At 39.8% G+C, this 24,950-nt stretch overlaps 1 protein-coding gene across 2 annotated transcripts; it reads left to right on the top strand.

The window, feature by feature from the left end:
- Nucleotides 1–10,681: 10,681 nt before the first annotated feature.
- Nucleotides 10,682–23,180, top strand: LOC122785569 (SEC14-like protein 1). 2 transcript variants are annotated; one of them, XM_044051438.1, is made up of 16 exons: nt 10,682–10,872; nt 11,103–11,202; nt 14,503–14,652; nt 14,828–14,959; nt 15,141–15,269; nt 15,361–15,580; nt 16,889–16,998; nt 17,215–17,404; nt 17,872–17,960; nt 18,232–18,302; nt 18,393–18,564; nt 20,397–20,531; nt 21,153–21,287; nt 21,469–21,723; nt 21,830–22,008; nt 22,767–23,180. In XM_044051438.1, the coding sequence occupies exons 2-16, from the start codon at nt 11,140–11,142 to the stop codon at nt 22,867–22,869; spliced, it is 2,133 nt and encodes a 710-aa protein (XP_043907373.1). In that variant the 5' UTR covers nt 10,682–10,872; nt 11,103–11,139; the 3' UTR covers nt 22,870–23,180. The 2 variants fall into 2 exon arrangements, with proteins under 2 accessions (XP_043907373.1, XP_043907374.1); XM_044051439.1 differs by having other exon boundaries at nt 11,076–11,202.
- Nucleotides 23,181–24,950: the final 1,770 nt, after the last annotated feature.

Genomic DNA, 24,950 nt, shown 5'->3' with positions numbered 1-24,950 from the left:
CACCAGTGACCTCCCCCGCCTTTATCTTCCTACTAATTTCCAGTTGATCATTATTAACATTATGTCTGGCCTGGCTGTTTTTGAAACCTTGGTCCTCCTTTGCTATGAGAGGGCAGCGGAGGTCGACCTGTTTGCTCGTCTTTGATTGAAACTGCAAATACGTAAACGTCCCCCACACCTTTCACATTGTAGCTGTTATCATGATAGTGCTTCTGAATCCCTTTTCTATTTCCCTGTCTATGTCCGTTTAATATGAGCGGTAGAGTGTCGCTGAGCTCTATTCAAAAGACAAAAGAAATCATACATAATGACTCCCATTGCTTTGCCTTTAGTGCATTCATACTGTAAAGATGCCCTTGTCATTAATAACTTAAATGACTAAAAGAAAGAGAGAGAGAAGTATGAATCACACTATATATGAACCTTCAACGTACAGTATATACAGTAGGCTGTACATGTGTTGCCATGATATTTTCTTATATAGTGTATGTTTTATAAGGTATACTGACTTCATTAGCTGTTTTCAATTTTAATAGCTCAAACAAACAGTGGAGAAAATATCAACTATTAAAAGCTATTCATTCTAATTAATTCATTATATTGTTTTGTTGTTGTTTTTTTAAACCATCTTAACCTCAGCTATCGCTGTTAATAACTTTCCTCGAAGCCAAACCAATCAGTATGCTCATGGTGAGTCACACGCTTCAGACTGATTTACATCTACCTAAAGGCGAGTTGCCTGCTCTCACGATCCTTATTAAAAACACGGCAGGTTTGATATTATGAGTGACAGAAGAGCCGCTGAAGACTTTTCCTTAACGACCCGCTGGATTCACTTTTGCAGCGGCATCTAAGAGTCTGGATGATGTGCCGAACAGCTGCTCTTTGCAGTATTTGTTGACAAGGACAATGTGTTTGCTGCGATGTAAATAATACAAACTGCCAACTGCTGCCATCATGTGTCGCACACGTTGTCGCTCTGACTGGTCTATCCACTTTGCAGCCAGATGTACTGCGGTTTGTGATCGTGGATCATGCCAATTTGAAATGTACTGTGCAAAAGTCTTACAGGGCACCAACGGCTTTGTTGTTTTAAGGTCTGTCAAATTCTGTAGACGTTGGTATTGAATGATGAGACTGAAAGATGGTCTTATGTTAGCAAGCTGTCAGTGGGTGTAACTCATACAACATCTTGAATATTCCTGCAGTAATAGACCTGTCACTGCAGACATTTTTGGATAAACACAGATTTTACCAGTAAAATAAATTTGGGCCAGGGTCATGCTGTTGTCCAAGTGTAAAAGGAGCTCACATGAAATAACCTGACACTTTAACCTGTAGAAGCTGTGGATTGTTTTCTGAAAAATGTGTTATTTTCAAACGGCATACATGTTTCTGTATTTGCTGGATGTGTTCCAATAAGGTGACGGAGAAATCATGATACTGTGTGGTCCTTATAGCGTTGTGAAAACAACAAATCCAATCGTGGCCCAAGACAAGCAATGTCAAGCTCGTTTGGCTGGACTTAACAAATAGAATAAGTTGAAGAGAATCTTGGCTGGAGGTGTGAGAGTGTGTTGTTTCTGCGAGGAAACACATTGCTCACCACTTGCGCAGAGCTGTGCTGGTGAATGATAAGGCTCTCCTGTCTACCACAGCGAAGTCGACTGAACCAGGGGCAAAAAATATTGACTCACAAAAAAAAAAAAAATGGGCATTCAGATTCTTATGGGCGAATTTACAACTGGTTTCCACTTGCAATAGACACAAGTACCTCAGGCAGATGGATTTTGTTTCCTTTAGAAAAAGGCAGACACCAGGCTTTGTGCTATTAACATAGGTTTAGCTTATGAGTAGACTATACATGCAAACCTAAACCAGTCAAATTAGCATGAACACTGGGGACTTGCCAGAAGGATTGGAGTTGAGCAGATGGCAGGCTGGAGTAGCTACTCGAGTCGAGTCGAGTGCTAAGACGAAGGATCCGTACAGGATTGGGATCCAGGGTTTCAGATAAAGATGCATGCAGGGTTAGAGGAATAGTTGACAGTGAACGTCCTCCAGCCAGCATGTCATTCAATAAAGGCACACATTTTACGTTGGAGCTATCTCTATGTATTCCTTCAGTACTATGTACAGTCACTCAGTGTGTGCAGGTGGCAGGGCAGGGCATAACGAGAAGTCAAGAGGCTATTCCACAGTCTTTCACTTACTGCGTCTTCCTCTGTGGCTCGCAGTGTCAGTCGGCAGCTGCTGCTTCGAACACCCGGGCTGCATCTGTCTCAGCTGTCTCACAGTCATTGCAAGAGCCACTCCATTATGGAATCTGCAGATGTGAGGGAGAAGTTCACTGGACATATAAGGCACAAATCCCCCCCATTGTTGGTGGTGTCTTGATGGTAGAGTCGAGTGGATGCTTGGTGATTCCCACTCCTGACATTAAAGAAGACTGCAAGAGGAAGTCGGAATGAGGGAAGGGAGTGTAATGAGAGGACGAGATCCTCATCCTTTATGGACAGTCCGTCTTCTCTGGCGCTCTTTTCTGAGTGGACTGTCAAGCTGGAATCAAAGTGATTGAGAAGGCTTAGGAGGAACTCAACATAGGTGAGAGGAGTGGAAAATGACTAAAACCCTTCTGCAAAGAAGATGAATCAGAAGGAAGTAAGAGAAGACAAATGATCAGATGGTAAGAGCAAGTTTCAAAGCCGAAGGGGTTGAAGCTGAGGCCGGGTTTAGAAGAGTCAGGAAAGAGTGAAGTGTGAGAGATGACGGGAAGAGGAAAGAGAAGCATGTAGCAGTTTTTTATTAGGGCTTCTCTAAGCAACTTCAAAGTGATCTTGTACAAACGTCATACCGAAGATATATAGTAAAGGGCCAGAACTCTCAAATGGGAATCAAAGAAAAACATGTTTTCTTGGAGGAGCGTTGTTGGGATCTTGATATAAAACTTTTTGCCAAGATCAAAGCTATCGTGCAGTTTTACAGCCACCATGCTGCATGTTCTCATTAGTTATTTAGTGAACTATGGATTGATGTGGGAGGTGTGGGGGCTGCGGGAACCAGGAAGATTGAAGACAGAAAACTGTGGCTGTGTAGGTTTTGTACGTTCCTAGTAATCAACTGTAGAGGGAGATAGACTGAATCAATTCTGTAAAAAAAAAAAAAACAGCATTAAAAGTTGCACTTTTTCCACTGAAGTTGAAAAAGTGAGGTGATAGTCGAACTGGAAAGTGACTCATCAGTCAAAAATCCCCAAGTGCAAACAACTAAATCCTGTGATGACTTTAGGCCTCGGGATTATGTGTTCTTGGCCTATCTCTGTTTTCCTCTTTCAGGGTTTGCAGTTTGCAGTTGGCTTTTCCGCTTTGTCCTGATTGAGGAATGGCTTTCACTTGTGTGGAGCCTACATATTGACTTGAATGTTGATTGGCGTTTCTCTCTCTTCCTCCTAAAACAAGTGCCTTGTGCAACCAGTCTTAGTTCAGGCCTTTTTTTTCAATGTTATACAGTATTTTTGACTCCATCATCTATCACTCCATCCTTTTTTACTCAAAAATCTTTGATTCCTTCCTTCACTCCATCATATTTGACTCCATCTTTGGTCCTATCCCCTTTGAATGAGACCTCTTTGACTCCAACTCCATTAATAAATGACACCACCATCCTTGACTCCATCATATTTGACCAGACGATCTTTAACTCCATTCTCTTTGACCCCATTAGCTTTGACTGCATCATTTCTGACCCCATCCAAACATCTTTGCCTAGCGACCATTGCGAAGGCTTGGTCAGACGTCCCTCAAGTGTCTAATGGCCCTTTGTCAGTGCTCACGTTCTACGAGGTGCACCATTAAGATGTTCACCCGTGATGAAAGATGCTTTGCAACACTAGAGGAGTATCACAGCTCACACTCAGCAGGCCAAAGATGATGTTTGATAAATGATTCAAAACAGCTAATCAATTCCCCTGGCTGTTGCTGCGGATTAATCCATTGCTCACTCAAGGGTTGTATAATGTGTTTGTTGTCCTTGTGGGACACTTGAGATGACCTTGGACTGATGTTCCTTGATCTCTTCAAACGTGACAGCAGCAGAAACAGAGAGTATGAGCAGACCATGTTCTGTCACCACCAATTATTTCTTTAAGAGAGAAATAATTGGTGGACTGGTTATCTCAGACCTGATATGCAGGACATTTCAACTATTTTGAGAAAACCAATTAAAGTAGCTGCAGGAGTTACTTATCCCAATCACATGCCACATGCACAAGGAAGTCATTTCATACAGGTTGACAATGTAATTACACAGAATTGTTTCCTGGGCTGTTAGATCTTCGTAATGGCCCGATAATTACTCTTCCTGGAATACAAAGTGACGTTAAAATGGTGAGAGAAGGTGCATGTATGGATTGTGTGTGTTTGATAACAGGCAGCACTGCCACCGCTCCGTGCTTGAACGGCATCAGGGTGAACAAATAACCAAAAGTGGCATGCTACTGTCACTCCTCGCTACAATCTCCCACCGTGATTGAGCTGGTTGAGGCTTTTCCACCTGCACTGATGGACACAGCTGTTGCCTGGCTTGTCGAATCCGACTAATTACATATCACCACTGTTGTGTGACACCAGATTACCTCTGGCAACAAGGAATGGGCAAAGTCCCAAGTATTCGTAGGAGAACAAATGCCTTCAAACTGTGGCATACATTCACCTCATCCATACACTTTGGTTTTTATTTTTGTCTGTTCGATATCTTCTGTGGGAAAGCGGGCTATGAAACTTGATTTGTATAGAGATTCACAAACGGAATGCAGAATCGTTTTGAGCTTAAATACCTTCTTGGTGACATTGTTTACAATGCAGAAATCTATAAAGATATGTAAAAGTGTTTTCAGGTAGCTGTTTCCTCAGTTAGCAGTGTAATTAATGAACTACTCACTGGAATTGGTAGAAGGGAGAACCCAACTTGGAATATAAAAAACCTACAGGAAGATGTAGCACACACATGCACTGGCAAAAAACTGCATAAGAGGAGTCATTGGGAAAACCCTAATAGCATCCTCGCCTCAATGTGTAGCATCAAATAACATCAAAACAAACGTAATGAATTTTGTGAACAAGTCATGTGAATTAATTAACATTTAAAATAAAGCGATCTGACCTTACCGAGTCCACTCAAGGTCTGCAGCATCTCATATGAAGTACGCTGCGGTGAATAAACACACCCACTAACCTTCAGTGCTCAGTGGTAGAGGACTGTTGTTGCCATCCCTGTGGGCAAAGCTAAAACACAGTCATGTAATAATATGATCATTCATAGACTCTATATAAAAAATGGACATAGTCTTTTAGTTTGCCGGGGAGCTTCTTTAGCCAGAAATAAGAGCATATTTAAAAGTCACCAGAGGACGACTCCAGTTGTTGCAAATAAAAGACAACTCCATTTGAATGGAGGCCTGTGGGAAATTTAGCAAATTTCTCTCTTGATTTACAAAGACAGTGAACGTGTTCCTGATGAGTGTGTGGCCCCATTCACTAGTTTCACTAGTCTTTTCTTTTTCAATCAAACTAGATGTCAATTTTGTAAATTCAAATTCAACAGCTCAGATTTTTCTGAGTGACATCACTACAGGTTGCCACATGGATGAAGTCAAGCTTTTATGTTAATTGGAAAACTCCTAATTGAATTATTTTAACTATACCAGAAGAACTAATACCACATTTTTCCAAAGTGTTGTTTTTGTTTCTTAGTGCAGTTCCTGTGGTATGAAAAGACTGAGACTTCTCTCAAACCTGCTGAGACGATAATAACAACAACAACAAAAAGTTGAAAACAAGACGTGATGTGTCTGGACTTCATGCCACCCTGTCTCTGGGCCAGGCGCTGTGATTTTAGAGATTCTTGCGTTGTCTGCCAGAGCAGCGTATATTGCTATGGTCATGAGATAACGACCAGCAACAGTCTGGCATGTACGCCTCTGTAAAAGTATTATTTGCAGTTACTGATCAAACAAACAACAACAAAAACTCATCATGGGGATTAATCGTGGGGATTAATGAGCTTTAGAGGAGCTGGTAGGCGAGTTGTGGATGGAACTTTGACTCTTTGAGATAATATTCATCTCTCCTGTTAAAAACAACACATGAACATACTATTTTCCAACTGGAAACCTCCATTAAACTCACAGAGGCTGAAGAATACAACCTTTTCTTTTGCATGGAGCAACAGCACCGGGGGAAGAGTGACTGTTATGATGATGATCACTTCTTTAAATCTCCCGAATGGGTTCTTCTTTTCACAGCTCTGTTCACTCCATCGTCTTCCTCATTTGAATATGAAAGGGCACCGGAAGCATATATCATGATGAGTGATTCTGAGCAGATTGTGGGAAGAGTCATTTGTCATGTTAGTGCCTCAGATCTCCAGCGTCGCAATCTATCTTGATATCAGACCAACACATTATGGATCTACTAATTAGTAATTCTGAGATAATCATTGCAGCTGAAGTAGAGTTCACTGCAGCTGCCAACACTATAGTTCATGAATGTATTTGACAGCCATCTGTCTGCACAGCACATCTAAGATGAATCCAACCAACACCTGCGTATCAAACCTATTAACACAGCTCTAACAGTTTGTTGTAGCACTCCACGTGTATGTAAACAAACTAGAAAGTATATTTAAACATTAATGTATTAATCATTTTAGCATACTTTCTATTCCCAAAAGTGTCACACGCATAGTGATGGATGCTTTCTGATATGTGTCATATAATTTGACAAGAAAGAGGACTCAGAAATGCAGAAATGAGACAGCAGAACTCGTCTCTTAACCCTTAGATGCGCCGTCAAAAAGGTTATGTTAACACACCAGTAGAGTAGCAAAAAGGGGTTCATAAAAAATGAACCTTTAAAAATTGTACACATTATTATTTTATATTTTATCATTTGCATACATATCAAATATGAATGCATTTTTAAAATGTTTAACCCTTTTCATGGTGCACCTTCATTTTATTCGCCACACAAATATAATAATTGATTATTTTTGGTTCGATTATTGCAGCCTGGCATACGTGAAAGATTATCTGAAACATCCGTCCTCATCATACATATGAAACATTAATGATTTTTTAAAGTTTTTAACCTTTAGTTTTCTAAGTTCTTGTCACGATGCATCAAAAATAGTGATTTGAATGGGTTTCAATGAGCACATTTTTGTGCGTAGGTGTGTTAGTGTGAGTATTTTAGTTAACGCTGATGCGTGAAAAAAGGATAAAATATTACAGAAATGAAAAGCTAAAAACACAAAATGTGTCTAGGTGTGTTCAAGGGTTAATAAAAACATACAGAAGGTAAGGCAGTGTAAGTTGAACACAAAATCCAATACTGCAAGGGAAACAAGCATGGTTTACATAAGGGTAAAACAAACAAACTGGCAAAGGACACAGAGACTATATACACTGAAGGGGTAGAAAGATGCAGGTGGAAATGTGCAGGCAAAACTAATTCAACACAAGTGAACACAAAGGTGGAAAGCAATGCTGGGGGAAGGACACACAAGGACAAAGCCTACGAAGTAAACAAACAAGGCAAATAAATAAATAATAAATGTGAAATGCGAAATGCAGAACCTTAAATGCAATAAATTGTATTTTAAATGCGTGAGAAAATTCATTGGTGGAATACATTGCTCTCAGAAGAAATTATCCATGGGTTAGAGCATGTTTTTTTCTGTTTTATAAAGATTTTTGATCAGTCTACTTGCACATGTTTGTTTCAGAAACATGGAATTTCATAAATCCCATGTCATATCGCTGTGTTCCAAATTCTGTCCTTAGGTGCGAACCAGAGGCTGTCACCATTTAATGTGGGGTTTTAAAGGGGACACTTTGATGTATTTCATTAGCATCTGTATGAGTGCTGTCGTGCCGTGGTTATTCCAGACTGTGACCACACTGACACGTCTGACAATGTTCTCAAAACAGCTTCAAGGTGATAACAAGAGGCTGCTGTTATGCTGCATTCTGCAAGATGTGTGTGTGCATCACCACCACCTGTATCTTTGATATTTCTGATAAATATCAACACTAAAAATTTTAATTTTCACTTATTTCTGCCTTCAGCGCATTTTTCTTTATTTCAAACTGTCGACAATAGATGTCATGTACAGTCTTAATTAGAACAAAAATGTATTCATTATCAGCAAAGGATGGAAATAATTACTTGCCGATAAAGAAGACTGATGGTCATAGACTCTTAACCCACTCAAATTATAATACACGCTCCTTTTTCCTCACCAGCGTTCTTTAAATTGTTATAATTGTGTGTGAGTGTAGTGAGCAAAAACGTATGGTGCTAATGCACAAGTAGAATAATAGGGACTGATGAGATCAGATATTGCTTTTGTTACACTGGTTGAATTAGATTGTTTTCTGTCCACCTCAATAAAAATCCTTTATTCAGGTCAGGTCAAACATTTTTGCATTATTGCCATATTGATGAACACTGATCATTTTGATACAGAAAGCTTTGTTTCTGTCACATTGACTGGATTTCTGAGGCGTCGTGCAAAAGGGCGACAGCTCAAGCCTACCAGCGAGATATTCTTATACGGCGTTACCCTGCAATTACAATTCACCCAACCATGTAACATAATGTTTATGACCTTCATTCTGCATTACCTTACCTTAGCTGGCATCCAGTAGTCTGCACCTTTACTTTAAATCATAGTGTTACTTGCAACGCAGTGTTTCAGAGACATTCTGGAGAGGCACAGAATTTTAAAATGTAACAGTCTGCAGGCTGTTCTCAACAATGAAGCCCAAGAGAAAGATGTTTAAGTCTGGTGTGTCAGTTTGATCCCGTGTAGCCTTACAGCTCTGACTCCCATCTGCAGGAAGGAAACAGTCCTCCACCACAAAAAGACAAGAGATATAAAGAGTATATCCTGGTAAGATTCCATTTTTTTTTTGTCAGCATATATAGGTCAGTCATTTTATTCCATGCAATCACCTTCCACACACCGATTTTTTTTTACAATAACTGTGACAGTAAATGTGCACTACAATACACTGCACTGATGATCTTTTATCTTAGAATCATTGGAGTGAGTGAGGACCTCATGTGGACAATTAATGAACAACAACCTCCTCAGGACAAGACTGGAAAAAAACCCAGAATTAACCATACAACTCATAATGTACCACTTTAATGATGTTTAACCAGCATGGCATTACTGCCACTGCCAACCGATCTCACCAGCAATATTCACACGCAATAAAACAAATCCCTCCACTTGCAGGAAGTGCATAGCTAATAAACTGCCCACGCTTGCGATTTGCAGTTTGACCTTTGCGCTGTCGCACTAAGTGTGTGGTGTCTCGTGTGACTTGTGCCAGTATATCTACAGATCAGCTGTTCAGTAATGAAGGTGAAAGATTTGTCCTTGATTTATTCAGAAACACTTTTTGTTTTAGCCTTGGCATAAAAATACATTCTAATAAAATGAATAAATAAATTCATAAGGAAAAATGGACACTTCCTTTTGTAATGACAATTTTAATTTAGCAAAAATAAGAATAGTGGTTGTTCCGTTGTGCTCTTGGGAACCTTCAGTGCACCAGATCTGTCAATTGACAAGTTTCAATCTCTCTCCTCAGCAAGCTGTTTCTTTGACCTCACAGCTCGGTTTTTGCATCGTCAGCTGTGTGAGTCCTTCTTCTGCACATCATGTTCAGACAACTCTGTTCACTAGCCGTGGACTGAACTTCAAGTCTAGACACTTCTCGTAGGTGATCATGAAAAATGCATGCAAAAGTTTATGTGTTTGAGAGTTTTGGGGAAGTTAAATTTGGGTTGTTTGTGATTTTGTGATTCATGACGTCCTCACACTTGCCCAAGAGTTATTAACGCAGTGTGAGTGAGTGGTTGTTTGTCGTCTCTTTATGTTGGCCCTGCTTTAGACTGGTGACCTGTCCAGGTTTTACCTCGCCTTTTAACCTGTGTCTGCTGGGATTGGCACCAACAACCCAGTGACTCTCATGTGGAGGATATAATGGTAGATGAGTGAGTGAGTGCCACCACAGCTTTTGTAACCTCCGTGCAAACACAACACACACACACACACATTAAAGGTGCAGTCTGTAGTTTCATTTCACTGAGTTTGCAAATTATTTCTGACAAAAAAATCAATAAAATAACCAACACAATACACACAATGATTAAAGCCTTACCTTACTTGATGCCAAATACCAACATTGTTGGGGGAATTTGCAAAAAAAGCATGGAGTCAGAATCATTACAAAATATCTAAAAATAAAAAAAGAGACAATACAACAACATAATACTACTACTACAATTACAACTACTAGTAATAATAATAAGAAGAATAAAGACTAGACCTGTTGTCCTTTTATCTTTTATGAGATCAATAGCTATGAATCCAAGTTTTTTTTTTGTTTAGTTTTTTGTTTTATGGCAGATAAGAAAAAATAATAGGGCTTGGATCCTTAATAATTAATGATATATAATTATAATTCAATAAGGTATTTACTTTAGAATATTATAGTTATTTTTGTTTCTTTTCGACGTAACCTATAATCTGTAAGAAACAAACTTTACCGTTACACTGACTTCCTGTTTGTCTGTTGGAGGCGGAGCTGTAACAGTCTCCGCTTTAAACGGTGACGCCCTTCTCTAGAGAGACACAACAAGCGAACGGCTAACATTGCGCTTTTCACTTTAGCGTTAACAATGAAGGTTTGCACAGTATTCGCATTCAGCTGACAGTCAACATGGAGGAGAAACTGTTGCGCTGCTTCAGTGACGTATAAACTTACCAGACGGGATTTTTAAGCGTCTGCTGCTAAAAGTAAGCGTTTTCGTCTTTTCGCTCCTCAGGCCTGTTCTCGTTTGAGTAGTTTCCACTCTGTTGCCACATCATTGTCCTTCGCATCACTTTTATGTTGTTATTATGTAGCTCCAAAAACTCACGTTTGTTTCAAGGTTACAGTCTCACGTAAAGTCATTGCTGTGGATACACTGTAACTCACTGCTGTCGTGTGTGTGTATGAGGTTGACTTTTTGTTTGTGTGTGTGCAGTTTTCTTTGTGAAGTTGTTCGTGAGAGAAGTTCAACCATGGTGCAGGAATACCAGTCACCAGTTCGGGTCTACAAGCATCCATTTGAGTTAATCATGGCGGTGAGTGTCGTGTTTACATTCTCTTGTGGTCCAGAGAACAATGTACGTCATCTGTTACTTAACCATGATGAAAAAAAAAGAAAAAAGGAGTTGTTTGGAGCCTTTATTACTCTACAGGACTTTACACAACACATAGCCTGTTGTAGCATGTTTGGCCTTTGCTCACCTTTAAATTACATCATTATTAAATAAAACATGTGTTAACACTTAGAGATTTAAGACTTGTTATTAGCACATTTCAAAGGCTATTATTGGTGGGAATTGTTTTTATTGTTTGGGCTTCAACAGTTAGTCCATTAACAACTTGCCAATTATTATAATCAAATAATCTGTTCCTTGATTTGAATTCTCAAATGTTTCTATTTCCTAGTTTATTAACTCCTCCATGACAGTGAATATCTATCTGTTTTTGGTTAATTTAAAATTTTCTACAAAACTAATCAGTTCAATTAGAAAAGATAATCAATTTTCCCAGTCTTGTGACAATTAAACCCCATGTTGCAGCATGTGAATGACTGAACGGTAAAACTGCAGTGTAAAGCAGCTCATCAAGCCTAGAAAAACTCCATATACAGTATATACAGACCATTATCAACTCTTCTTCTTCTGATTTTATTTGGTAGTAACAAAGATAGTTCGAGGAAATGTAAAATTTGCTAGAAATATAAATTGCAAAGTAATATGTGGATTTTGTACTTAAGTACAGTAACAAAGTGTTTGTACTTACAACACTGCATGTGAGTACATGTTGGAAACTATTTACATCTTTTAAGTTCTAATCCTATACAGTATAGTAATAAATATATTGATGCTACCATGTATTAATGCTCAGTCTTATTTAAAATGGTCAAGTATTTGCTATTCAATGTTTTCAAGTAGTTTAGCTGTGGCGATATACAGACAGCGCAAACTCCACAGTGTCTTCTTCGCACTCCCAGGTCTGTCTGCCTCTTCAAACTTGATGTACTCTCACTTGCCATAAATGCTGTGTGATGAGTGACTGGACAGAGTAGAGAGAGAGAAATAAACCTCTCCTGGTGCAGTGCAGTGGTCTAAAAAGAGTATTCTGCAGGTTGTGTGTGGGGTGAAAACTACTCAAATTCCCCAACTCTTAAGCACCAAGCAGAGGGAATTTTCCACTTGATTCCACTGACCCATTTATATCAAAATGAGAAATCATTTCTTCATCATTACAGTTGCTCCATTGTTGTGTAGAAATAGGAACATAACAAATAAACAGAAATATAACATTTTGTTTATTTATGTATAATATAACATGTACCATATATTAAGATAAAAGTAAAACAGCTCAAACTAATAAATAAAATAAACAGAGGCATAATAATTGTCAGGATGTTGACTATATCCTTATATCTTTGAAACGTTTGTACCTTGATAAACCTTGCCATACTTACAGTTGTTTTGTTTTCATATAATGCTCATGAAGAAATCGGGGTAATTGACTTATTTTGTACAATACATTCAGCATAAAATAGCTTTTAGGGCCAACTGGTCTTCACATAACCAAATATTCCTTGAATGACATCACACTGAGATAAGATATGGCCACAAGATTTTGTCATCAGAAATGTAACTAACACCATTAACAATGCTGCCAATAGATTGTGATATTACAGCAGCAATGAAATCCCATCAAATAGTAGGAAATCCCAGTTTTCAAACATGTACCCACTATAATTATACCTTGAGTGGAAACATTCTCAAACTATTGTACGCTTCACTAACAACCTCCAAACTAAAGCTTTAAATTTATGCAAGAACCGGAACAAAATTAGGATAAAATAGGGATTTCCAAAAGAGACACCAACTTTTACAGGCCGCCGCTGCTGCTGCAGTTTATTGCTCTCCAGAGTTACATATTAATCCAAAGACTTATGCAATGCCCACAAAAAGGGCTAAAGACCGGGATGCTGCAGTGATACTTTGCTCTGCATACAATAACTCTTTCAATACAATGTTCAAGTTAACATTTAAGCGGGCTTCATCTCACATGAATCCTCTCACAATTAAAATGCAATCACTGCAATGAATTGTTTTTGTCCAAAAAGTAAATAGCAGAATCCAGGGAATAGTATTTCACTTCCTTCATTTATCTTAAAGTATGAGTATTATGGTGGAAACTGTTCTTACTGTTTCTGACGTTGAGCTTGTGCACAAAAGTCTCCTTTTCTTCCTGCTGCTCGTCTTTTATACTTTATGCCCACATTATGTTTTTATGCTTGTAGCGCTAAGAGGACATGGCAGGACAAAGATTTCAATTTGTCTGCAATCAATAAAACATATTGTTTTCTTGTGTAGTGTGCCGGTTACACAATACAAGGCAAGGTTGCTTATTTACCAAGGAAGCCTCTCCAATTAATTTGCTTTGTGAGAAGTGTCATCTTATTGATTGTGGTGATAACACGCTGTGCTGTAGGATGTGTGTGAGAGGGATATGCAAGACCGATACCTTAGGGAGAGAAAAACAATAAATTAAGTAGAAAATGATGTTGTCTTGTGCCTTTTTTCTATTTTCATAGCAATTTATTAGATTTTTAAAATTGCATGTGAGGCAGCCCGGCATATTTTCTGCAAACATGTAACGGTTGCATCTAGGCCTCTAAGAATCTTGGGATAATTGTTGTTGATAAATGTTGAACTCATTTATTGTAACTTGAATGCATCATCAAAGATATATTGTAAAGGTCATGATATTTCCCTGCGTCTGGTTATCACCAGTACATTATCAGCACAAGCTTCACTGCTGCTAGTTACACAGACCAATGACTATTTTTACATATCCCAACATGCCCGTCTCAGTCAATATTGACGGGTGAAACTTCTGTGAACAGATGGTCATTTATACAGTATGCTGTGGACCATAAAACACGACGTAATCACTGGCTGTAAAAGCTGCCTTAGATGCAGGCTGTAGTTTTGCACAAAACATCAAATGTTAATATGCATTTATGTGAACTGTTAAAGCTAATAACTATTAAATGTAGCCTAATGTGACACGGAAATCATGTGCTGTAAATCTATTTTATGTGGATGGTGACGGACCCATTAGAGTTTACTCTCACTGCAAATGCTAATGACCTTGTTGCAATGGAACCATTAAAAGGAGCTTTTCTGCCCAGCCAGAGAGCGGACTCATAATAGGACAGAACAGAAGCAAAATCCAAAGTGAGACAGAGTGAGCTGTGCCAAAAGTGACAACAACACCAGGAAAACCCTCCACTACTGAATCTTTGCACGGCTTTTTCATTTGTAGATCTGTTCATTATGTCTTATCCTCAGGCATATGCAAGGAGATTCCCAAAGTGCCCCTTGATCCCAGTGTTTGTGGACAGTGAGGTCATCAGTGAAGACCAGAGTGAGGATGCTTCCACGGTTGTAACTCAGAGGCGTTGTATGATTGACATTGACGCTCCAAGACTTCTTAAAAGGGTAACTCTCCTCTGAGCTTTTAATGAGCAAAACTCATGAAAAATGCTAACTGATGCTATGATAAGGTTTAGTTATTCATTTGGAAAAACAAAACAATGGGAATATTTTGTGGCTGTCTTCACATCTAACTTGACTCTATATCTTGAATAAACCAACTATGTTTTTTTGCATTTAGATTGCCGGCGTCGACTACCTCTACTTCATCCAAAAGAACACTCTGAACCGCAGAGACAGGACGCTACACATTGAGGTCCACAACGAGACATTCTCCAGCAGAGTCATTGTCTGTGAAAACTGCAAGTACACGGTGCGTCTCAAATGATAAAAAAGATGAAAAAGAAGGGGTTCAGGAAATCAGCCTTTATGATGACCCTAACCCTAACACAGTAGACATGTTGCCAAAGAGCAGCAATATAAAATACAATGCAACAGTTATCCATTTAATCAAGATTCAACATCCACAACGCCATTTTGTTTGTGTGGCACAGGTTCATCCAGAGAATGAGGAGTGGACATGCTTTGAACAGACAGCTAGTCTGGATATGAAGTCCTTTTTTGGCTTTGAGAGCATGGCAGAGAAGATAGCTATGAAACAATATGCTGCAAGTATTAAAAAGGTTTGTGTCTGTTACTTAAAGCATACATACAGTGTTCCTCTGCCTCTACACTCATCTATGTCTATAGTTTGATCTCCTTCTAATGTTGTAGGGCAAAGAAATTATTGAGCACTACCTCAGAGAGCTGGAAGACGAAGGCATAACTTATATACCTCGTTGGATACCGCCTGTGTCCTCTGGCACAGCAGCTGCCAAGCTTCTGCTGCCGCCCTCCTCTACTCCCAGAGCCATCCCAGTGAAGAGTGCCAAGGACAGGCTGCCCTGCAAGGACCCATCCTGTTCCATGGAGCTACTGGCTGGCTCTCCTGACGGTCAGTGGTAATTTATTAGTCACAGTTAACGAGAGAATGACAGCCAGCATCACAGGGGCAGTGTACTGTCCCTCGAGTTTTTTCCATTCAGGGTGTGTGTAAGCGTAAATAATCTGAAAAGTTTATGACACTAATGTCATGTAATGGTTAAAAAAATAATGGGACTGTATGCTTGTCCCTGTGAATTAAAGGCCAGTGGACGAGTTACACATTAGAGCAGTGCTTTCATATTGGGGAAGAAAAATCCTCATGACAAAATATTCAAATATGCTAAATATGAAATTCACATTTTCATCATATGTTGTGTTTCATGCATGTTCATAAAGCACATCTGCATGCAGTGCTTTTTCGATCACACATAATTAATATGCTGCACCGCTGCCAGGAGCTATTTCAGGGGCCGGAGATCAAACGCCCACCTTTCCAGTCCAGTTGGAAGACAACCCACTCTATTCAATCATGTATCCATGGGTTTTCCTGTCTGTCTCCTTGGGAAAGGTCTGTCTATTGATCTGCCTCTTCTCCTAATGCTGGTTGAGCCTAAGACATTTGCGTCTGAAAATGTGGCCTGAGATGAAGATGCATGGCTTCTTCACTTTTTCTCACTCTAGTTTTGGCATCAGTCAGAAAGAAGAAGCAAGAAAATGTCCTTGCTGACCATCAGCCAGGAGTCCAAACCAGCACCTTGACATATTATTACTGCATCAGCGTGATTTAGCTCTGTGGTCAACAGCAGAGATGGAGGTGGTGATACATTTACTCCCACTCTGCCAGCATCTAATGTGAAGCTCCTCCCTGTGTGTGTCCCTGTTGTCTTCGTAGATGTATCTCAAAGTTGAAAACCTGCACCTGGGCTCATCTAGTGACTGCTACATTGTCAGGTTGTGTCTTGCTATTTGGACAAACTGGTCAATGGCTGCAGATTTGTAATGCAACACTGTGGGATTAGGATTAGGTGTGTTAATGATGACTCCGGTGCAAAAACTGATCTGATTGCTGCTTTTATGTTGTGCACTTCCTGTGAACAGAGTTCAGACAATGCACTACACATTAGAGTCTGGCAAAAAACACCATTTCTCTCCCCTGGTTTAACAAACACTGCTAAAGTTGTGAAGAATATCTGTGTGAACAGCAGCAAACGGGCTTCCAGATGAGTTTGAAGTCACTGTCAATCTGTAGCATTTCTTTTCATGGTCGACTGGAGTTGTTGAAGTTATGTTGAAAATGCCCTGCAGTGAACAGCTCCATCGGAAGCTTGCAAATATGTGCTAGCTTTACACTGAGCATGTGTTTTCTTTCTGTCTATAGACAAGTTGGATGCAGACTACATCAGACGTTACCTAGGTGATTTAACACCTCTGCAGGAGAGCTGTCTTATTCGTCTGCGCCAGTGGCTCCAGGAAACCCACAAGGGCAAGGTCACATATACACAAACACAGTTTACTGCAACACATAGCTGGTAATGCAATTATGATAAATGAATATTATTTCTAGGCTTTCACCTTACTGAAACAATTTGACTGTTCACTGAGCTACTGTAGATTAGAAATAAGAAAATAAGCATTTGTCACTTTGCTGCTTTTACTGAACTAAAATGTTCCATTAAAGGTTTGAGTCTTGCTTGATTTGTATAGATTCCAAAGGATCAGCACGTGCTGCGCTTCCTCAGAGCCAGAGATTTCAACCTAGACAAGGCCAGGGAGATTTTGTGTCAATCTCTAACCTGGAGGAAACAACATCAGGTGGACTTCCTGTTAGACACATGGAAGCGTCCACAGCTGCTTCAGGAATATTACACCGGCGGCTGGCACCACCACGACAGAGGTACTGAGTGAACAATACTCATCTATTTTTTCATTTTTATCATTTCATTTTCACTATATTTCACTCCTTACTGTTAGTGTGTGTGTGTGTGTGTTTGTCTACAGTTAAAGTGCCTTCTTACTAGTGAGCATGAAGATAAACAGGCAAATGTATTTTCCTGTTTCTGAGTTATGAGCTATTAATTATTGACTGTGCCATCTGAGCACCATCTGCCACAGCTCCCATGTTTGACGAGCCACAGCTCAGCTGATGCACCTGCTGACTGTCAGGATCTGAGCGCAGGAAGTTTATTTTGAATGTTTACATTGTGCCTGTTATAGAAGTAAATAACAGCTTAATGTGGTAACAGGGTGGATGTTTGAAAGAAACAGATTTATTTCAATCATTTGTTGAATGTGTGAATGTCTGTGTATTTGTGTGCAAATGCACCTGTAAATGACCCACTTCATATTGTGATGTATGTTTAGATGGACGTCCTTTTTATGTCTTGCGTCTGGGACAAATGGACACTAAGGGACTAGTACGAGCGCTGGGAGAGGAGGTTCTTCTAAGACAGGTGATTTAAAAAAAACAAAACAAAAAGAAGCTTTAACTGTTCTTGAATTGATCCTGAAATCAGGATACAATTGGCCACTAACTACCACTGCTGTAGGTGCAGCTTGTTGAGTTCTTACTTTACAAATGAGGCAAAACAAGATGTGAGATAAATGTAGCCCACACATCAAGAACAAGAACTAACACCTCTATTTGAGACGGACACAAACGCAGTAACTGTCACTGGACACGTTCAGTTGTATTGATGCTGCTGCATTATGATTGTGACCTAGGTCCTGTCCATCAATGAGGAGGGACTGAGGCGTTGTGAAGAAAACACCAGAGTGTTCGGGCGACCTATTAGGTGACTTAAGCATTCATTTATCTGGTGTCCGTTTCTTGCACGCTTGTGTATTTTTTTTTTGATTATTGTCTTTGTTAACATGCTGATCAGCTGCTGGACTTGCCTGGTGGATCTCGAGGGTCTCAACATGCGTCACCTGTGGAGACCGGGCATTAAGGCTCTGCTGAGAATCATCGAGGTGGTGGAAGCAAACTACCCTGAGACTCTGGGCCACCTCCTCATACTGAGGGCACCTAGAGTTTTTCCATTGCTCTGGACCCTGGTGAGAATAAATGTCTGCACTTACATTTGAAATGCAGCCGTTAGTGTGGTCGTAGTTCATCATCTGTGTAGAGTTCATATGAGCGCACAGGATGTAGCCTCAAAACACAGCGAGTCTAAATAGGTGGGTGCAATCCGGTGACATTTTGAATATTCACACATTATAAGCAAAGGAAATGAGAAGGAGGGTGAGGAGAAAAAAAAATCATTTAATCAAATGAAGATGATATTTTTTCACCGCAGTATACAGAAAACTTACTGATATCTATGGGGAAACTGGATCACTTCCTTTGCATAATGCATGAATATAGTAACAGCGTTCAGCAAAGAAGTAAAGAAAATATGAAGCACAGAGACAGCAGGAGTAATGAAAGCTGTGTCAAGTTAGAAAATAATGTAAATACTGTCCTGCTATACTGTGTGACTTTTAAATATAAAGTCACACTGTTATATTCAAATCATTGTCAAGTGATTGCACACAATTTTGATTAAGCCTATTTCTTGCGCAAATAACGAGTTGGAGTACGACTGAAACCTCAAATAGGCTCCCAAAAAAGGTGTCACTAGTGAATTCTTCTGCTCAAATAACCGGCTCACTCTGCAGCTTGTTGGGATAAAAGCTTCCTGTCCCCATCCACTCATAGTATTGTGTGACCGATGCGGTTTTCAAATGGTCGACGCAAATAATGTTGCATTGTTTCTGTTCAACAAGAATCAACAAATCTTACACATTACATGTCATTTAGCAGACGCTTTTATCCAAAGCGACTTACAATTGAATTGAGTACAATCAGCTAGGGGTGGAATCGAACTTGTGACCATTGCGACTACAATGTCTTTCTCACACAGGGTACCGGTCTTAACCACTGAGCCACTCCACCCCCACACACACTACACACTACAGCTTTGAGAATAGACTGTTAGTTACCTGTGAAAGGACGTTGGACCATCGTTTGTTAGCAAAGGCCTACTATTATTAACATAATCCCTGTGTCCTTACATTCAAATAGCACACATTGTGGCTGCGTCCTGTGCTTCGCCTGTCTTTGTAACTCTGTGATGGCAAGAAGTGAACCTGCACAGGAACATTATGACTGGAAAAGATTTAGACACCAATTAAACATTTCCTGTCATAGGTATTAGAATATTGTGTCTGAGTGACTTCAAAGTGATTTCATAGTCTTGTCTCATTTCAGTTTGTATATTTAAAGGGCTTTTTTTCTTTAATTGCAAAAGACCAAGATCACAATTATCTTTGGATATCACTGACAGTTTATAACCATACACTAGGTCTATAAATAAACGTGTCTTACTCGTTTGTTTCATCTTCTGCTGCCAACTGCACTTTGTCCACAGTTTACAGCTGAATAAATACTGTAGACTTACATTTGTAATCTAACAAACAGTGAGGCTCCAGCACTCGAGCATCAATTATAGAAATTAAAGTCTGCTGAATAATGAATGGATGTAACACACAGAATAAAATGGTTACTTTGCTTACTGACTCTTTTCCCCAAATGGAGGCACCAGAGCTTAAATGATGATGACTTTTTTTATTTACTAAGCACATACAGTTGACTCTGAGTGAAAATGCTCAGAAAAGACTTAGTGACTCTCATCAACTGACCTGAAACTCTCACACCTGGGGTAGTCCACTAAAAGCTGAGGAATAAGATGCATTTTTTGATGCTTGCCCTTTGGAAAATCACCTGTAAATGTGAAAGATGCAGCAATTATTATGATGTAATCCAAATAAAAATACATATGCTTAGTAAGCATCAACCAGCCTACACGTTTTCAATTATGTTATTCCCTTTTTGCACACATTTCTAGGTCAGTCCCTTGATTGATGAGAACACTCGTAAGAAGTTTCTCGTTTATGCCGGAAATGACTACCAGGGTCCCGGAGGCTTGGTGGACCTCATCGACACAGAGATCATCCCTGACTTCTTGGGAGGAGACTGCATGGTGAGAATCATTTCTCAGTGTTTTGACATCTTTGTATTAAGTATATTCAAAACAAACAGGGTGGAGTAATGTGTATTACAGCTCTAGAATTGACGTTGGCTACGTCTAATGGTGAAAGACAGGACTCAGCCACTCACCCCTCCCTGTCCCACACACACACCGGGGAACTGTGCTTGTCCTGACATACCAGAAAGGATGCTTTTATTTTCACTTGCACATTAAGCTCCTGCTTGAAAACACCAAATACATTCTTTGTTGTGTTTTTTTTTTTTGTCCTTTTGGTTTGCTGTAGAAACTTGGCAGTGCAAGATGGTGCCTTCCATAAAGCAAGACCCTTATATATATATATATATATATATATATATATATATATATATAATGTATATTACATTTCTGCCAATAAACCTTAAATTGATAACTAAGAAGCAGGCACATCGACTTATACTATATTTGGCACAATACGTGTCTTTTGAGTTGCCTCACTTCCATCTTCCTAGTAGAATAAGGACATGCAAAATATGTCACCTTATGTTGTTATGCATTTGCAAACAAACACCCATCTTTACAGATCTTGACATTAATGGGAGTTGTCTTTGTTTTTTTTTCATATTTTCTCTTCAGTGTGAGTTCCCAGAAGGAGGCACAGTCCCCAAATCTCTGTACAGGACAGCAGAGGAGCTGGAGTGCGAGGAGAACCGTCTATTGACTGACTCAATTTATAAGAGTGCCAGTATCTTCAAGGGTGCTCCATATGAGGTACAGTCTCATACTCAAAAGTGTTTCTTCACAAGTCCAGTTTCTCTCTATATTTTTTTTAATGTTCTGGTGCCACCTCCTGGAACAAGTCTTCATTGCAGGCTTTGAGCAAAGGAGAAACATGATGAACGGCCCACTGTCTGCTGTGCTGTATTTCTAATCTCCTTACACCCTCCTGCAGATGCTGATCGAGATTACAGAGGCCTCATCTGTCATCACGTGGGATTTTGATGTATCTAAAGGAGATGTGACTTTCAACATCTACCATTCCAAGAGGGCCCCTCAGCTTCCTAAGAAAGACACTCTCGGAGCCCATGGCATTACATCCCTAGCTGGGCCCGTCAACGCCCAGCTGATAGACAAGAACTGGGTGCTGGGCCAGGACTACAGCATGGTGGAGAAAGCTCTAATTTGCAGAGAGGGGGAGAGTGTACAGGTGTGATAGAAGATGGTTATCTCTTGCGCTGCGACATCAAAGTTGTTAATCCTGTTATCAACACAGCCCTCAAATTAATCTCTGCAGCTTTCCTCTGTTCAAACAGGGATCCCACATAACACGCTGGCCGGGTTTCTACATCCTCCAGTGGCGTTTCCACAGCTCCCCAGCCTGCACTGCTTCCAGCCTGCCTCGGGTGGATGATGTGCTGGCTTCTCTGCAGGTGTCCACACACAAGTGTAAGATCATGTACTACACCGAGGTGCTGGCCTCCCATGACTTCAGGTCAGTTCAATTATACCACGGAGCTTTTTCCGCTGGTCGTGTCATGTTTTCTTTGTACAATGCCGAAACTGTCTCTGACACAGGCTGCGCTGCTCTTGCTTGGGTTTATTCATCTATCCATCTGTCCATTTTCTACTGCTTTATCCCTGAAGCAAATCAAAGTCAAATTGATGATATTTCTTTTTGCAAAACACCAGATATGAACTTTGCATGTTATTTTTATTTGATTCATTATTTTCACCAAGGAAGTTATGCTCTGGCAGCATTTGTCTGATTATGAGTGGCATAACTCAACAAGTATGGACAGATGTAGATGAATTCTCTTGGGATGTAGCTTGTTGTCTTTTGAAAGTAAAAAAAATATTTGGTGATCTATAAATAGATCAGGAAAAAAACAAGCATTTAGACACTATTGGAATCTTAGTAGCCTTCAAGCAGCTTTGCTTCTTCTCAAAATGTATTATTTTATGTTGTGTTGTGCTATGTTATGTTGTAATTACACTGATCAGCCACATTAGAACATGTAATTGGTTTTAACGTTGCAGCAGATCTGTGTTTTTGAAAAAACATGTACATTTGTATTACTGATTCACAATTTTTTCAAAAGCAAGCCATGACCACAGATGTGGTGCAACCTTAAAATCAGTTTAATGTTGTGGCCAATCACTGGATTTAATCTCTTTTTTACAGTAAATAATTGGATATAATCTAGCACTATAATAAATATTATAATTAAATGTGTTTTCTGTTGTTTATAGGGGATCCATGACCAGTTTGGAGTCTTGTCATAGTGGTTTCTCACAGCTCAGTGGTGCCACTACTTCCTCCAGCCAATCACACACCAGCTCCATCTCAAGGTAGCAGACATCTGACCCGAGGCGTCAGTAACCCCCGAACTGAATGATATCTGTCTCCACCTTATACAGTTGTATGTGAGAATAACATTTGAAATTTGAGTAGATCAGCTAGCATTCAGTGATCTTTTGTGAATGATGTAGCCTCAAATTACATGTAGCCTTGTGATGACTGGATGTCATATTTGTGTATAGAAAAATCACATGTGCAGTGCTTAAGTGAAATTGCTCATTTCCAGCTAGACACATACTCATAAAGGTGATAATGCATAATACCGACTGTGCCTTTGCTGGGTAAATAAATACATGTCAATTCTATTAAATATGTTATTTTTATAGTAGAGTCAATGGAAATAAAAAAAAACATAATGCACTTTCCTGCCGTCCCTGAAGTTGCTTTCATTGTCCACAAGATGTCAGGGCACTGACATGGTGACTGGGACTGTTTTCACACCTGCAGAGAACCCAACACATCCAGTTTTACATTTGCCTGGACCTGTGACAAACTTAAAGCAGTTTTCTTGAAGTATTACACATGAGTAATCTTTTTTTTTTTTACTGCATCCTGACTTAACGGTGGCTGCAAATAATAATCACAGATAGGTTGTTAAATGTATTTACAGCAATAGGTGAGATGTTAAGAGTGAGGAGATAACATACAACATTTGATAATATGCAGCACACTCTCTAGATTCCATGTAATGTTGTTTTTGGGCTTGTTGAGCATAGCTGCTGAGTTTTGAGGCCGCTCATTTGAATGCAATATTGTGCACAGCCCCTTGCGGTCTGCCACAGGGCCAGGGAGGCAACTGATTTACATACAACTTTAATTTTCATAAACTTAGCTGATCCTTTCAGCTAACGCTTCATTATATTTCCCTGTTTGTTTTTTGGCTTGCAAAGGTGTGTCTTGCAGATGTTGCTGCTTATCCCTACACATAGCCAGGTAGATTATAGTTTCTGAGCAACTGATTGAATGGGAGCCAGACTTCCTGCTGCCATTTCAGGGTTAAGAGGATGTGTATCTTTGCCAGGAGCATATTTACAGAATTACTCAGCCTGGTCTAATGACCTCCCAAGACACATATTTTCTACATACAATATACTAACTCATCTTTCTCAGCTTAATTATTTGGCCTGGCTTTCCTATGCTTGTAAAGACAAGGTCGTTATATAGGTTACCAATGTATAAGAAAACAATGTCAAATCAAAAACACTGTGTTGCCATTTGGTTCTCTGATTTTCACCTCCATAAAATGTGGTCATATTGACCAGACAACCGTGTGAATGAGTGGTGGTGGCTACCTACAGGCACTAAGCATTGAAGGGATTGTTCAGGTTTTCATTCTCTCCCACTTTATCCTCCACATGAGGGTCACTCGGGCCAATCCCAGGTGACGCAGGGCAAAAGGCTGAGTACACCCTGGACAGGTCACCAGTTTATCGCGGGGGCCAAGACACAGAGACAAACAACTCTCACACCTATAGGCAATTTAGAGTTTTCAAATAACCTCTACATGTATTTTGGACTGTGGGGGGGGAAACCAGACTACTATGAGAAGACCTATGCACACACAGGGAGAACTTGGTTTTTCAGGCAACAGTGCTAGCCACTACTGTGGCCCAAAAAACATGGATTTTAGCATCTCAAAGCTCCAGTGTGGAACCTCTATTGCTCCCTGTGGACATCTGAGTAATGACCTTAACACTGAATGCCTTAGTTTTGCCCAAGATAGCACAACACATTATGGAGAAGGTTTGTAAGAGTTGTTTTTTTATCTTTTACTGTAATTAACTTGTCCAGACTTCATAAAACTCTGCGTGGTGCAGAGGTGTAGACACAGTGAGATTGGCATGCTTGATTAGTGTTGGCGGAGCTCAAATTGTCAATATTGGACAATCATGTTCATAAGAAGCTGGAAATGTGATAGTGGAAGAAAATATACAGTATCATGAAGAGCAACTGAAAGTCCAGACTTCTTTTGAGCATAAGAATCCACTTCTGATAAGTTTTGATAGTAGTCAGCCGTAGTGCTGATGTATGACACTGTCCTGCTTTACTCACGCTGTGTGTTTCTTCCACGTCGC

This window comes from Solea senegalensis, linkage group LG19 (assembly GCF_019176455.1).
Source record: "Solea senegalensis isolate Sse05_10M linkage group LG19, IFAPA_SoseM_1, whole genome shotgun sequence".
Lineage (NCBI taxonomy): Eukaryota > Metazoa > Chordata > Actinopteri > Pleuronectiformes > Soleidae > Solea > Solea senegalensis.
Note: the sequence above shows the minus strand (reverse complement) of the source record. Positions and strands in the feature narration are given on the sequence as shown.

Excerpts from the sequence above, each read along its gene's own strand:
- LOC122785569 (XM_044051438.1), top strand. The coding sequence starts at position 11,140 with ATGGTGCAGGAATACCAGTCACCAGTTCGGGTCTACAAGCATCCATTT. Across the intron at positions 15,270-15,360 it reads ATGCTGCAAGTATTAAAAAG|GGCAAAGAAATTATTGAGCA; the intron begins GTTTGTGTCTGT and ends CTAATGTTGTAG. Across the intron at positions 17,405-17,871 it reads CTGGCACCACCACGACAGAG|ATGGACGTCCTTTTTATGTC; the intron begins GTACTGAGTGAA and ends ATGTATGTTTAG.